The sequence below is a fragment of the Sceloporus occidentalis genome, unplaced genomic scaffold, assembly GCF_023333645.1.
Source record: "Sceloporus occidentalis isolate IW3139 unplaced genomic scaffold, rSceOcc1.0.p SCAF_3, whole genome shotgun sequence".
Classification (NCBI taxonomy): domain Eukaryota; kingdom Metazoa; phylum Chordata; class Lepidosauria; order Squamata; family Phrynosomatidae; genus Sceloporus; species Sceloporus occidentalis.
In genome coordinates, this window is record NW_028316983.1 from 64,580,912 (window position 1) to 64,596,460 (window position 15,549).

At 41.8% G+C, this 15,549-nt stretch overlaps 2 protein-coding genes across 4 annotated transcripts in view; one reads left to right on the forward strand and one right to left on the reverse strand.

The window, feature by feature from the left end:
* Positions 1 to 6,561: 6,561 nt before the first annotated feature.
* UQCC2 (ubiquinol-cytochrome c reductase complex assembly factor 2) lies at positions 6,562 to 11,765 on the forward strand. Its single transcript, XM_089514725.1, has 4 exons — positions 6,562 to 6,780; positions 8,211 to 8,285; positions 8,604 to 8,673; positions 11,397 to 11,765. The coding sequence occupies exons 1-4, from the start codon at positions 6,643 to 6,645 to the stop codon at positions 11,489 to 11,491; spliced, it is 378 nt and encodes a 125-aa protein (XP_089370851.1). The 5' UTR covers positions 6,562 to 6,642; the 3' UTR covers positions 11,492 to 11,765.
* Positions 11,766 to 12,710: 945 nt separating this feature from the next.
* The window catches only part of ITPR3 (inositol 1,4,5-trisphosphate receptor type 3), a 128,828-nt gene continuing 125,989 nt past the window's right edge, over positions 12,711 to 15,549 (reverse strand). For all 3 annotated transcript variants that reach the window (XM_089514723.1, XM_089514722.1, XM_089514724.1), the window contains 2 exons: positions 14,742 to 14,903; positions 12,711 to 14,298 (listed from right to left, as the gene is read on the reverse strand). In XM_089514723.1, the coding sequence (XP_089370849.1) occupies positions 14,230 to 14,298; positions 14,742 to 14,903 (231 nt within the window). In that variant the 3' untranslated portion in view covers positions 12,711 to 14,229. The remainder of the gene's footprint in view (positions 14,299 to 14,741; positions 14,904 to 15,549) is intronic.

Consider the following 15,549-nt stretch of genomic DNA (forward strand, 5'->3'; position numbering starts at 1 on the left):
CCGAATACTGCTAACATGCAACCGACTGTTAATATTCAGAGTGCACATACTTGGGCTTTCAACATTTCTAAGACAAACGACTTTGCTTCATTTGTGCCATTCTGTTTTTAAAAAAATACCTTCTGTTTCTGTCTCAGAAAAGTAACTCATGTACATTTAGTTCAAACAATAACTAGAAGCCGAGTGTCTCTCCGCTTCATTGCCACCCTCTGGCAAGCAAAGATTGATGAAGCTTTCTGAAATATAAGACAAATTGTACCTTTGTGCTACAAAACTTTTTGTTATTTTTCAAAGATTCAGTTCATACAACTATTTGAATCCCTAATTAGCAGTTATCAAAACACTTGGGGAAAAGACCACAGTGAGTTTTCAACACAAAAAGAGAATAATCACTAAAAATCCTCACAGAATAACTCCTTTAGAAATGGGATGTTTTCCTTAGGGTCGCAAATATGCTGGAAATGACTTGAAGGCCCGTAACACACAAACCGCACCCTGATATTGCTTAGCCACACAGGTCCCAGTTCTCACCTGCAAAATGTCGGAAGGACAAGGCTGCAGTGTACTCAATTGATAGTACTGTGGGTTAGAAATGGGGATAAGGCAGGGAAAGCAGGGTTGCCAGGTTAAACATTTAACGTAAAGCCAAGCAATACTGAGGGCGGGGGGGGGGGGGGAGCCCAAAAGAAGCCAAACAAATTTTAATATCAAGGATATAGCCGTGTTAGTCTGTAGAACCAGTATGTGGAGAGATCTTATAACCTCTCTGAGACTAACTGAAATAAATTGGCAGCATGAGTTTTCCTAGACTTCAGTCTAGTTCCTCAAAAGGATCTGCTTCTGAGGAAGTAGACTGGTCAATGAAAGCTCATGCTGCCAATTTCTTTCTTTCAGTTAGTCTCAAAGGTGCTACAAGACCTCTCCACATACAAATTTTAATATATTTTTCATACTCTGTTGATAATACAGTTGGCCCTTCTTTTTATACATGGATTTTTTATACACGGATTCAAGTATCCATGGTTTGAAAATGTTAAAAAAGGTATAAATTTCAAATATCAAACCTTGGTTTTCCAATTTTTATAAGGGACACCATTTTGCTATGTCATTATATTTAATGGGGGATCTTGGAACCAAACCCCAGCGGATAACAAGGGTCCACTGTAAATGATTTATAAAAGCAGCCCAGTGTGGCATAGTGTTGCTACTCTGGAGGCCAGGGTTCAATTCCCAGCTCTGCTATAAAACCCACTAGGTGACCCTGGGCAGGTCACACTGTCTCAGCCTCAGAGGAAGGCAATGGCAAGCCCCCTCTGAACAAATCTTGCCAAGAAAACCCCATCATAGGGTCGCCTTAGGTCCTGAATAGGGTTGCCATAAGTGAGGACCTCCAAACTGGGACAAATGTAGGACAAATGTAGGGCAACATTTTCAAATGTAGGACACATTTTTATAAAAATGGAGGACGCGCAAAAAATGAGGTTTTTTTTTTAAAAAATGTTAATATAAATGCATGTTTTTAGGCATGATCAAAATGGAGGACATTTTGGCATTATTCCTAGACAGATGGCAGGAATGTACTTGCCCTCGGGTTCAACTTTACTTCTCAGAAGTGTGTACTTGGGCAAGGGACTGTGGTTTTTCTTCACTGCGCATGAGTCAGAGGCTTGTTGATATCAATATCACCATCATCATCATCATCATCATCACCACTATAATTGGCCAAGAAAGGCAGACTTGTTAGCATTCAAAGCACCATAAATACACAAAAAATGCACTTGCGTATATTTAATAATAAAAAATAATGAAAAAATAAACAAGGCAGGGGTGTATATATTTGATAATAAAAATTAATGTAATAAAATAAAAAACAAGCAATAATAAAAATTAATAAAATAAAACAAAAACAAGCAATAATAAAAATTAATAAAATAAAACAAGCAATAATAAAATTAATAAAATAAAACAAGCAATAATAAAAATTAATAAACTAAAACAAGCAATAATAAAATTAATAAAATAAAACAAGCAATAATAAAATTAATAAAATAAACCAAGCAATAATAAAATTAATAAAATAAAATAAAAACAAGCTATAATAAATATTAATAAAATAAAAACAAGCTATAATAAATATTAATAAAATAAAATAAAAACAAGCTATAATAAATATTAATAACATAAAATAAAAACAAGCTATAATAAATATTAATAAAATAAAATAAAAACAAGCTATAATAAATATTAATAAAATAAAAACAAGCTATAATAAATATTAATAAAATAAAATAAAAACAAGCTATAATAAATATTAATAAAATAAAAATAAAAAGCAATAATCAAAATTTAAAATATTAAATAAAATAAGTATTTTATATTTTTAAAAATAATTTAAAACCCCCCAAAAACAAAGGCAGACCTAATGGCCACTGACTCAGCTTTCCTCCTCCTCCTCCTCCTCTGCCCCAATTCTGCCCTGGCCTAAGTTCAGGCACCCTTCCTCCTGCTCCTTCCTCCTCCTCCTCCTCCTCTCCCCCCTCCTCCTCCTCCTTATGAAGGCTGGCGCGCGTGCGGAGGGAAGCAGGGCAGGTGCGCGCGCGCGCGCGGAAGGAAGCAGGGAAGGCAGGCGCGCGGGGAAGGCAGGCGCGCACGCGCGCAGAGGGAAGTGGGGAAGGTGCGCACGCTGCCCCTGGCCCCTGCTGAGGCCTGGGCGGCGCGCAAGCCCTCCCAGTGGGGGCGCGGTGGCGGCGGCGCTTCTGCCGCCCGCTGAGGGAAGAGGAGGAAGGCGGAGCCGGGGGAGGAGGTGTCTTGGCGCCGCAGCAGCCGCGTTAGCGGCAGCGGCAATGGCTGGAGCGGGCCCCCAAACCGGGAACAAGGCACGGGTGGGGGCCCAAACCGGACCGGGACCGGGAGGGGCCCCCCGAAACCGTGATTGTCACGGGGGCCGCCGGGATATGGCAACCCTAGTCCTGAAGGACCACTGTTAGGGAAACATTCCCAACATGTTCATTTGAAAGGAGAGTCCTTGAGTGAGACACGAGAAACCATAGGCAAAACGCACTTTATTTGGCCAAGACAACAGCACACCAGCAGATGGTGATAAAATTGCTGTCGCGCCCAATAGCCCTTTCCAAAAGTTTTTATAGCAAAACACAGTTCATTGTTTACATAGCATTAGCCTAATTGGCTATTTAGTACACACATGATTATACAACAGGCAGTTAATTGGCTATTGTCTAAACATCAAGTGATTGGTTGCATTCACTGTCCATGCAGTGTTCACACACTTTCTTACTGGCATTACATTTGCTTGGAGTCTGGAATGCAAAGGGATACTTAGCTAGGATGATCCTGTTCCCTTCAAGGCTACTGCTGAGACACAGGCCATTGTATTCAGAGCTCTCTAGAGAAAGGAGGGGTGAGGGGGTGAGTGTGTACTATGGTCACACACAGTAAAAAAAGAGTGGGGACCAATAGCCCATTTACACTTTGCTCTGTAGCTCATTCTATGAGTCTACTGTAGCCACTGATTCTTTGCAAAGCCATGTACAGAAGCAGAAAGCATAAGTTCAGCCATATTTATGTCCCTCAGTCTCACCACAACACACACCTTTCTGACAGGTAGTCCTAAAGCAACCCTATCATGGGGTTTTCCAGATGTCTGGAATATGTGGCTTTGCAGAAGAGAATTAATCCATCAACCCTGGAAGGCTGCATCCACAATGGAGAAATACCCCGGTTTGGCACCGCTTTAACTCTTTTTTGGCTCAAGGGTATGAGATTTTGGGAGTTTATTGTGGGGCCCAAACAAACTCCAACTTCCAGAATTCAATAGCCTTGAGCCAGAAAACAGTTAAAGTGGGGCCAAACCGGGGTACTTCTCCAGTGTGGATGCAGCCAGGGGTTTGTATGGGGGAGAAGAGCATTGAGGAACAACTCTGGAAAGCTCTCTACCAGTGTTGCCAACAAGCCTCCAAGATAATTCCCCAGACGTTTGGCCCAAAACTCACCAAATCCCCCCGTATCTCACCAAATATTCAGTCAAAATCCCCGAAAAGTCCCCGTAATGTTAATATGGCAATAAAACGTAGCCCTAATTGAATAGAAATAATTGGAACTTATTTCAACTCTCAAAATTACCATTAAAACCAACCAAAGAATCTTTCAGTCCTTCTAATAAGTTTTAAGATGTTTATTTTGACACGAAGGGGGTCTAGGGAGCTTTGTGTCAAATAGAAACATGTTCGGATGCAACCGCACTGCAGAAATAATCCAGTTTGACACCCCTTTAACTGCCCTGGCTGAGTGCTAGGGAATCCTGGGAATTCTAGTTTTCTGAGACATTTAACCTTCTCTCTCAGCAAACTCTGGTGTGACAACAAACTGCAATTCCCAGGATTTCATAGCACTGGGCCATGGCAGTTAAAACGGTATGAAACTGGATTTTCTCTGGAGTGAAGATGCAGCCTGAGTTGGGTCCAAGACACACTGCAGAAATAATCCAGTTTGAGACTGCTTTAGCTGCCCTGGCTCAGTGCTAGGTAACCCTGGGAAGTGTAGTTTTGTGAGACATTGAGCCTTCTTTATCAAAAAGAGCTCTGGTGCCACAACAAACTACAATTCCCAAGATTCCCTAGCACTGAGCCTGGAGAGTTAAAGTGGTCACAAACTGGATTATTTCTGCAGTGTGTTTTGGACCTTAGTTATTAAAAATGCTCAAAGTCCAATCCATACTGCAGAAATAATCCAGTTTGAGACCGCTTTAACTGCCCTGGCTTAGTGCTAGGGAACCCTGGGAATTGTAGTTTTGTGAGAAAGAGCTCTGGTGCCACAATGAACTATGCACCTGAGGAAGTATGCTTAAGTCTAGGAAAGCTTAGACTTAAGAGGGAGTCAGGAACTGAGAGAGAGAGAGAGAGCTTCCTGAGGGCGGGAGCGGCGACCCCTCTCCAGTCCTCTCTCTGATGTTTATCACACTATACTCTTATAGTGCTACTATTCCACTTTGACTCCTCTAGCTGCCTCCTGTTGCATTCTGGGAACTTCTCTGCCTGAGAATTCTAAATACCCCTCCTTAAAACTGCCAATCCCAGAATGCAACAGGAGGCAGCTAGAGGAGTCAAAGTGGAATAGTAGCACTATAAGAGTATAGTGTGATAAACATCTCTGATTGGCTGAAAACTGTGAGTGTGTGACACTCCAAAGGGTTGGTTGCTCTCTCTGTAGCCAGCCTCGCTGTCAGAGTCAGGGCTGGAGCTGAAATGGGCAAAAGTCACCAAAAAGGCACTGAAATAGAGCCAGGCACCAAAATCACACGAAAAGCTCTGAAAAGTCCCCGTTTTCATGTGAAAGTCACCACAGCGCCCCTGCTTCAACCGCCGCCTTTGCCTTCATCACCCCTCCCACTCACACTCGCAATCTGTGACGCAATCCCCTCCCAAGCCCTGACCGCAACTGCGCACGCGCAAAAGATTTCTACAGCATGAGACTGCATATTCCCAATGCAAGTGTTTTGGACTTCAACTCCCAGAAGCCTCAGACACTTTGGCCAACAGTCAGGAATTCTGGGAGCCGAAGTCCAAAAACCCTGGATGGCCAAGATTTGGGAACCACTGAGTGGTACTGTGTGAAACTGTGAAAATCCACTCAGCCATGGAAACCCAGTGGTTGACCTTGGGCAAGGCACACTCTCTCAGCCTCAGAGGAAGGCAAAAGGCAAACCTCTGAAGAAACCTGCCAACAAAACCCCATGATAGGTTAGCCTTAGGGTCGCCATAAGTCGGAAAACACCTGAAGGCAACACAACAACAAAAGAAATGGTTGAGGTGACAAAGCCTGCATCCGCACTGCAGGAATAATCCAGTTTGAGACCGTTTTAACTGCTATGTCTCAGTGCTGTGGAATTCTGGGATCTGTACTTCAGTATGTCATTTAACTCTTCTCTTTCACTGGATGGTCCCTTTCAAGCTCGGTGATTCCATGACCAGCACTTTTTTGGGCAGAAAAAGCTAAAGACCTTCTAAAACAAGACTGAAGAAACAATCCAATTTGAAACCTGGCTCAGTGCTAGGGAATCCTGGGAATTGTAGTGTTTGTGAGACATTTAACCTTCTCTGGCAAAGACCTCTGGTGATTGCCAGACAAACTACAATTCCCAGGATTCCCTAACACTGAGCCAGGGCAGTTCAAGCAGTCTCAAACTGGATCATTCCTGCAGTGTGTTTGGGGGGGGGGGGGGGGACATAAAAGCTTTCCTTGCATCGCCACGTCAACTCGGAAACTCGCTATGCAAAGAGAGAGAGAGAGAGAGAGACACACACACATCTCGCTCTTCACTTTTCTTATCTCTGCGATCTTTTGTGGAACGTTCCTGAGGCGGCGAGTGCTCTGCGCACGCGCAACTCTGTTCCTAATACTGTACAGTGCTGGCCATCGTGTGCTCTGCGCAAGCGCAACTCGCTTCCAGATTCGCGAGGCCCTGGATTGGAAGAGTTAAGGGTCTAATTAGCATAGCCAGAAGACCACGTGACCCCGCTTCCAGATTCGCGAGGCCCTGGATTGGAAGAGTTAAGGGTCTAATTAGCATAGCCAGAAGACCACGTGACCCCGCCGTCCAATGGCGCCGCGCAAGCAGTTGCCAAGATGGCGGTGACGCGGTACCGGCGATTCCTGAAGCTCTGCGAGGAGTGGCCCGTGGAGGAGACCAAGCGCGGGCGGGACTTGGGCACCTTCCTGCGGCAGCGGGTGGCACAGGCCTTCCGAGAGGGGGAGAACACGCAGGTGGGGCTCGGCCAGCAGGGGCGGCTGTGGTGGGGTGCATCCGTACTGGATAAATAACCCGGTTTGGCCCCGCTTTAAGTCTTTGTCTGGCTTTTTGCTATGGAATTCTGGGAATTGGAGCAGCTTTCCTCCTTGATTGCAATGCACTTCACTTATCTGGCCCCTAAATGTGTTGCGGTTCTTAATAGTTGGCACTATGTCTGTATCTATCCGTGCATTGTAAGTACATCGTTATGTAATGGACTCCTTGGAGAAAAGCTATTAATTTTACAAGTATTAATGGCATAAATCTATGGCAGAGATGCAGTTTCCAGAGAACCGGCATCGCGTGATCATTATCAGAGCTGCACAAGACATGGTTGTGTTTTGTGTGTCGCCAGAGCAATCTGCTCTTTAAGGAGGCGTTTTCTTTTTGCACCCAGAAGTGCTAACTCCCACTTTACATTTCCCAAAACTGGCACTTGGTTTTGATGAATTTAAATGGATGCTTGTGGCACTGATGTCAATTTGTGTGCATGAAATATTTGATACACTGAAGAGACATTTCCTGCCAAATGGCAGGAGAAATGCATAATGCACCCAGTCAAAAGGATAAAGGCATTGTGTCTGTTTTGTTCATATGTAACTAGATATGTTGGGCTATTCTTTCTTCCTAAAATGCTGTTCCGCATCCCTCTTGATAGCTGTAGTATTATTCAAGGATTTCAAGGTGAATACAAAAATATGTGAAACTCAAGGCTGTACCCTATTTTCCTGGTTCTGAACATTGGCCACCCCCTGATTAATGCACCAGCAGATACTTTTTGAGGTGCCGTTTTGGTATCATCTAGGGCAGGAGCAGGCAACATTTGGTGCCACGCTCCCCTTGAACCCTCCCACCTGCTTGCCCATTTTTAAATAGAAATTCAGCACAATTTTGGGGCAGTTTTTGCTCTAAAATCACACAGACAACCCCATAAATACCCAAGAACTCTGGATTACTCCAGACGTCTGTTTTCTTCCCTCTCAAAATGGTGACAGGAAGAGATGTACTTTCACTTCTTGTCACCCTTTTGAAAAGGTCTGCAGAAGAAATACCTCTATCAGTAGCCCCTTAGGAGTGTATTGTGCCTGTCATAATTCAGACAAAAACCCAGGAGATTTTGTGCCTCAATCTTTCGATTTGCTTTAAAAAAAATTTCCAATGCTTGTTAGAATTGGATAAAATATGGTGGGATAGTTGTCCCTTCTGAGGGAATCAAGCCTCCTGCATTTCAGAATCGCAGCAGGGAGCTTTGTGCAAGAGCTGTGATTATCCAAATTAGCACCTTTTTATCCTAGATTTCAGATTCTTCGTTAGTATGATTCAGTCCAATGTACAGTAATAGATGGTGCAAATGTTTTTTGTGGCAGTCTTTGGGGGATTTCATGAGGCGTTCGTGTTCTTGCAGATTCCTGATCCAGTGACCTGTGATGAAATGTTTGAGAGTTTAGTCAGAATCCACACCAATTATTATAAAACCAAGGTAAGTTCTGTCAGTGGGGCAGAAGCCTAATTATCCCGGAGTATAATCTGTTTGCTGCCTTTGGATCACGTTGTGTAATCTTGATGTGAATGAGACCCTGATGGTTAACTTTGGCTGGGGGGGGGGTCACTGTGTTTAATCTTTTATATTGTGTCTCTTTGCTATATCACCAATTGTAAAACAGCATGGTAATGCAGTAGCAGCATAGTAAATTGCATCTGTCAGCATGCAGTGCCCCACTATATGGTAAGAGAACAAGAATGTCATTCTTTAGAAAAAAGGCTTGTCTAAATGAGTAACTGTCTCCTGTTTGCATAGTATCCACGACTGAAAGATTCAAGCTTCACTGGTGTGACAGTGGAAGAATGCAAGATGGTCCTTGCAACAGGTACTTAGTCTAGCTATTCCTCAGTGTACTTTCTTTTGGGGGGGGGAATACTGTGGGATTCAGGTGCTGTTTACATCCTCTCATTTTCCTATGTGCTTAGAAAAACTGATCCTTTGTGTAAGCAGATGTTTATGCTTAATATGATTGCAAGGAACCACCTTGGAAGTGGATTGAATTTTGAATGGAGTTAAGTGTTGGACTGCAAAATGTTAGTGACTTACACAGCATTGGTTTGAGGTAATGAAGCAGAGCTCCATAAATGAATTTAGAACTCCAATTTATAAATGACAATCTAGAAAACAGTCTCAAGTGGGTTCTGAAACAAAATATTGCATTGTATCCCTACCTATGTTTCTCTTCACCTGCCAGCCATACCCTCTTCCAAGACACTAAGCAACTCACATAATCATGCTTTATCACCATTGTGTCGTTTATGTCATGGGATGATGATGATACCCTCTTCCCTCCTCCTTGTTTTAAAGATACTGTTCTGTAGTTTAGGGTATGTTAGGGTTCATCCAGGCAAAGTGCTACCTGCCCACTTGTTTTAGTGGTCCTGTTTTGTTTTAGTTTTGTCAGTTTAGGAGCAACAAATTCAGTATCAAAAGGAGTAGATGATGTCTGTTAATGCTGAATTTCCAGTGTTTGGCTTTCCTTGTGTTTGAGATATGCAGCTAAGAAGAAGAAAGAGAGTGGATCCAGTACTAGTGAGTCTCAAAGAAACACAGAGTCATAGCAGACAAGCAGGAAAAAGTGTCCCAATCTTGCTTTTTCCAAAAATGGGTTGAAATCCTGCTGTCCGCACAGCCCACTTCCAAAGCAGTGAAATAAGCACAACCTTGACTGCACAGTCATGCTGCTGGATAATTTTTTTGTTGCCTCCTCACCATACATGCGCACTGTAGCACAAACACACCTCCCGCGACCTCCCACATCCGCCCAGATGACCTCCCATTGCAGGGCTGTCCACTTGTTTGGCCACACAGTCATGATGCTCCACCAGCACAGGGCATTGTTGTGCAAGTAATACTTTGGAAAAGCACAATCATGGAGGCCCCTCCATACATGCCCTTTCACTCCACCCCGCCCCCCAAGTTGGATTGTCTGGTTTGTGTATATTGTAATTACATCCATTGGAGTTGTTACACTTTCATTTTTTTGCTTTGCTGCAGCCCTTCACTTGCATCAGGGTGCTTATATGCAGGTGCAAAGTTGCACATTTTCTGGACTGAACTGGAGTATCCCAGCTTCTTTTTGCTTGTTTTTAGCCCCAGGGTGCAGCTTCGTTTCAATTTCCACCCACTTTTGAGGCATGTGTCATATAAATGCCCTGCATTGAAAGCAGCTGGAAGCCACTCCTAACATTGGCACTAAAGAAAACCGTAATTCAACAGATTTCTGTTGGCTTCTGTCTTCCTACAATGGTAGTTTATCTTTGGGTCTAAGATGGTACAAGTAATAAGTTTAAATAATTTGTACATACACTCCTTTTTGTTGTTTATTTATTGAATATATATCCCACATTTCTTCTAGAATGGGATTCAAGGCAGCTTGCAATAATTTTTAAAAGGTCCAACTTTTTTCTTTTGTTGTTAATTGAGGTTTAAGAACCCCTTCTTACAATTGAGTTTTATATGTGCGTATATGCAGTTGTTAGCAGGCATTCTCCCAATCCCATCACCTTTGCAGATGTGGTTGGTGAAGACTTGGGAGAGAGCCTTCTTTGTGGCTGTTCCCAAGCTCTGGAACCCCCTTCCACTGGAGGTTCAATTTGCCCCTTCCCTGCTTTCTCTCCACCAGCAGGTGTAGATGTTTTTATTTGGGCAGGGGTGTGTGTATGTATTCATGTTTTATTGAAACTATGTTTTTAATAAACAATGTGTTTTTAGTTGTCTTTAATCATGTTTTAAATAATGTGTGTGCGTGCATGCACTGTGTGCCTTCATTTCTGACATATGGAGACCAGGTGAACCTATCATGGGTTTTTCTTAACAAGATGTGTTTAGAGGAGGTTTGCCATTGCCTTTCCCTAGGGCTGAGAGCATGTAACTTGCCCACCCGGTAGGTTTCCTGTCCAAGCGGGAATTGAACCCTGGTCTCCAGAGTTGTATCCAACACTCAAACCACTGTGCTATTCTGGCTCTAGTGAGGTTTAATTTCTTGTTAACTTTTGTAAATTAATGTTTTGGCTGGACCTTTTTAAAATCATTGTAAGCCACCTTGAACCCAATTCTAAAAAAAAGGCAGAATATACTTTCAGTAAATAAACAAACAAAGAGCCTTTATGGAAAAAACATTTAAACACATACAAAGTGGCTCATAGCTAAATAGTAGGCTTCTGTTCAGTGCAGTATTTGAAGAATGCCCATTTCTTCTGGCTCCACACATGGAACATGTTCTGAGTAAAGAAAGCATGTGTACCCAGGACACAGAAGCAGAAACTGATTTGGCTGAACATTAAGGTTTTGCCTCACACACACACCCTGTGGTTTTTAAGTTACACCTTAAAATTGAGTTTGTGCAATATTACATGTGGGTTTTTTCCCCAGCCATGTGAATTCAACAGGCACATGAAACCAAGATTCATGTGCCTGGCTTATCACATGTATACATGGAGGCAAAAATGCATGGTGTAAAGCAGCCTCTTGAGGAAACAGGCACCAATACAGTGCTTTGTATAACACACACTCTCTTTCTCTGTCCATCCCCTCCCATGGTTGCAGATAGCTTGAAGCAAATGGAAGAAGCAAAGAAAGGAAAATGGACAAAGATACGTGAAAAATTCTCTGCCAAGCCTTCTGAAGAAGATTCCAAATGATAATATCCTACTGTCCAGAGTTCTTAAACTATATTTTGACAGGATAAATAAGCTTTCTTGAAACAGATATTGTTATTAGATCATCAAGATTTAAATCCAAAGATCTAGTCAATTTTCATCTCATCTATGAACTGTTATCATGGGGACAATGTTTGGATACTGATTGTAGACTTGGTGAGAACTTACTGTGCAAAGGGATAAGCCAGGTCTATTTTATAACATTTGTTTATGGATGAACAAGTTTATCTTTAAATATATTTGCAGTATGTGGTGATAGGGTTGCCATTCTGTGATTGTTTACATTTTTGTGTATTGGAAAGACTACTGTAAGATGTCATCTTGCAGCTGATGTGCTGGACCATAAGGGGAGTTGTATTTCAGTACTTTTTAGAATTCAGAAATGATATCCTCAAACAATATACTACGTTGTGTCAAGCCCATGTTCCCTGTTGATGTCCTTGTATATTTCTGTCAGACTGCTGGTACTTAGCTTTTTGTGGATTTTTCGGGCTATGAAGCCGTGTTCTATAATAGTTTTTTCTTGATGTTTCGCCAGCAGCTGTGGCTGGCATCTTCTTTTTCTGAAGATGCCAGCCACAGCTGCTGGAGAAACGTCAAGAAAAAACTATTCTGGAACATGATCTTATAGCCTGAAAAACCCACAAAAAACTATGGATGCCGGCCGTGAAAGCCTCCGATTTCACAAGCTGGTACATCTGCAATGTACTGAGTAATATTGTGCAAAAATGAGCAGCCTGCACAGCACTGGTTTTTAAACTGTTTTGCAGAGTCTCAGGGTTCTGCTATGAGAAAATCAGCAATAGCATACAGGTTGCCCAGAATATATTTTCTGCTGTTATATGTCTTCAGGAGAGCACAAACTATAGGGGCCCAGATTCCCAACATCCCAGTAAATGTCAGGACCATGCTTTCTTCTCTGTACTCCCAACAAAACAGAATCGCCTTTCAGATCTTTGTCTTAGAGTTCTGAGGTAGGGATGGTTCATGCTCATTGCACAGTTTGTGCCTTCTTTGCTGTAGGTATTAAGCAGAAGCTAGACACCTACTTGTCAGGGATGCTACGGTTGCATTTTATCTTCTTCACTGAGTAGGAATAAAATGGATGGTCACTTCCAACTCTAAAATTCTACGACTATTTGAATAGGTCTTGAGAATGCTATTCAGTCATACCTGAGAAGTTTGCAGTTCTACCAGCATAGCAAGAAGAAATTCTTTCACCTCCCTTCCTTTTATTTTATTTGATTTTGGGTGTTAAAACTTCATATAATTTCCATTTAAAAATTTTTTTAAATGTTCGCAAAACATACCAGAACAAGAGAGATAGCAAAGCTGGTCTATTAGATTAGGTCCCCCCCAACTTTCTCTTAAATCTGCACATCATTCTGTACACTTGATGTACATTCTGCTTTGCTTAGAAGGAAAACAGGTGTCTGGAATATGAAACACCTCTTGTCCCCAAATAGAGTATTACTCTAGACCAGGCTTTTATCAAGTAATCTCCCTGCCTCATTCAGATGGTGCCTTGTTTTATCTACAGGTGGTGTTGGTGTAACTTGAAACAAAACTAAAAATAGACTTTTTCATACTGTGTAGCTGTCTAAAGGGCTGAGGGAGGAAGAGGCTGGAATTCATATCATAGCAAGGAACATTTATATAACTGTAAGATTGGAATAGTCTCTTTTCTTTCTCCCTGCCCAATTGAATCTCTGTCTAGTGCTGCTTCAGCATCCATTCCAGTGATTACTGGTAGTAATGAAAGCATACTAATACCTTGCCTCAAAAAGCTGATATACTTCAGCTATACCACCTTGTTCTCCCTAGAAGCAGAATGAACCTTAAGTGTACTCTCTGCCTCTTTATCAGGAGAATAACATAGATTGCCTTTTCACAGTAAGAATCAACATGTAATCTTCCACTAATGGGGTCACTATGGTCTTTTTGATTTCCTTAGCCAAATTAATAACCAAACAATCAAATGATAATTTGGGTATTGGGTGAATGACATGAGTTTGAGGGACAAAGACACATTCTAATTGCCACATGGAAATCCAGGAACATGCTAAAATTGCTATCAGCTGAGTTGTTCCCTGTGTGTTCCTACAAAGTCTCTGTGGAATAAAAAAGTTCCTTTCATTCCCAACAATATAATGTGCCATCCAACATCATTTGAAACATTACTAACAGTATCATTCCAGTTCCTAGTTGGATGAGACAAGATTCAAGACATAAAGGAAAAAATCCACTGACTCCAGAGGACTTTGAGATGATAAGCTGTAGAGTTAGATCCATGTATGTTGACATTCCATGGACCCTTCTGGAATAAGTTAAAATATAGCAAACTACTACTTGCTAGTAATAGTGCCAATACTATATGCACCTGGCTTGATAGCCATCAAAATGTAGTGCATGGAGAGACAACTCTCTTCGTAGAACATGGGTTATCTTAAAGAGCAACAAAGTTCCCAAATATGTGGTAAACTATAAATCCACATAATGCAATCCCACTAATTGACTTCAAGTCTTTTGCTGAATAAACCATCTGCAATCAACTTTACTAGAGATAAACAGAAGGTGGTGTTGAGATTCCACAGTATGGACCAAGTCATTGATCAGCTTTCCTTGAAGATGAGGTTGTTGCAGGGAACCTAGTACCAAGTATCCTCAGGAAGTGCATATGTATATTACAGTTTTAGCTTGGAGAAGTTGATTTTGCTGTCTCAGTGATTCAGTGTGTTCTGGACATCCACAAAACCCATCCTCTGCCTTCGCTTTCTTTGCTCTGTCATCTGAAATTTTAAAAAGGGAAAGTCAAAAGTTTGCTGTTACCACCACCCTCTGAAACCATGCAAAATACTTCACTAGAGCTGCCACTGTCATGCTCTGTATTGTGTGGTAATGGCATATTCAAGGCCCCCTTTAGGCTGGGGAAAATGTTTTTTCAAAATTGGAAATGCCTGGAAGAACCTTCCAGTTTTGGGGGGGGGGGGGATTCCCTGTGCTTCAAATTGTTCCAGAGGACAAGGATGCTTCCAAATTTTAGAGCCTCCAAAATTGGGAGGTCACAAAAATGTGGACACAGCCCTCTAAGGTCCAGCAGGGAGTTGCTGCTTAAAACAAGTGTTTTTTAGAAAGCAAAAGTGGGCTAATATGTTGACATTTGAAAAAGCCTAAACGTGCTTTGCTTTTCTTGGTCCAGCCCCAAGCATCCCTTTTACTGGTTTTGTCTTACCTGCTCCTTTAGTTCATTCAGCTGTGATGTGAGATGGGATACTAACTTCATGGTAGAATTTAATTTATCCTGTAGACAACGGATCTCATTTTGCTCCCCTTCACCTTCATTACTGACTAAAGACATGGCTCGCATACGTGGAAACCAGTCCAGGTTCTTATTCTGAAGTGGTAATTGGGGAAAAAACAGTTTAAAGAGCAAATGTATTAGTACAGAATTACTATTTATTTATTACATGCTTAAACTACATAATAATGGAGATTCTGTGAGCCATATACAATTAAAAACATAACATACAAGATAATAGCACTGGCTATTTGAAAGAAGAAGAACCTAACACCAAAAGGTAAATGCCAGGTGACCCTCTTTGGAGATGGAATTCTATGGACAAGGTGCCATCACTGTTGAAAAGACCAAATACAAGTTGCCTCCTTTAGTGGAGGTAACAGACAAAATTGCCTCCAATCAATCTAGTTTTAAAACCATGTAGGACTTTAAAAGTTAAAATCAACATGTATAATTCGGTCTGGAATGACACAATACTGACACCTATTTTTATTATTGAAAAGTCCCCATTAATATACCACAATCGTATTTTGAAGTAACTGAAATCTTTTAACCTTTCAAACACAGCCTTCTGTATAATTCATTGCAATAAAAGATTACCAGAGCACGAGGAACTGTTGCAAGACTATCTGCTTAGACATCAGTTTCTCTTCCTAACCTGGATCAGTCTGTTGCTAATGTACCATCTCACCCAGTACATTACCTCACACAAGGACTAGTTCAAAACACCAACTGCCTCACA

Coding starts and splice junctions, on each gene's coding strand:
- UQCC2 (XM_089514725.1), top strand. CDS start 6,643: ATGGCGGTGACGCGGTACCGGCGATTCCTGAAGCTCTGCGAGGAGTGG. Junction 6,781..8,210: donor GAGAGGGGGAGAACACGCAG/GTGGGGCTCGGC, acceptor GTGTTCTTGCAG/ATTCCTGATCCAGTGACCTG. Junction 8,286..8,603: donor CCAATTATTATAAAACCAAG/GTAAGTTCTGTC, acceptor CTGTTTGCATAG/TATCCACGACTGAAAGATTC.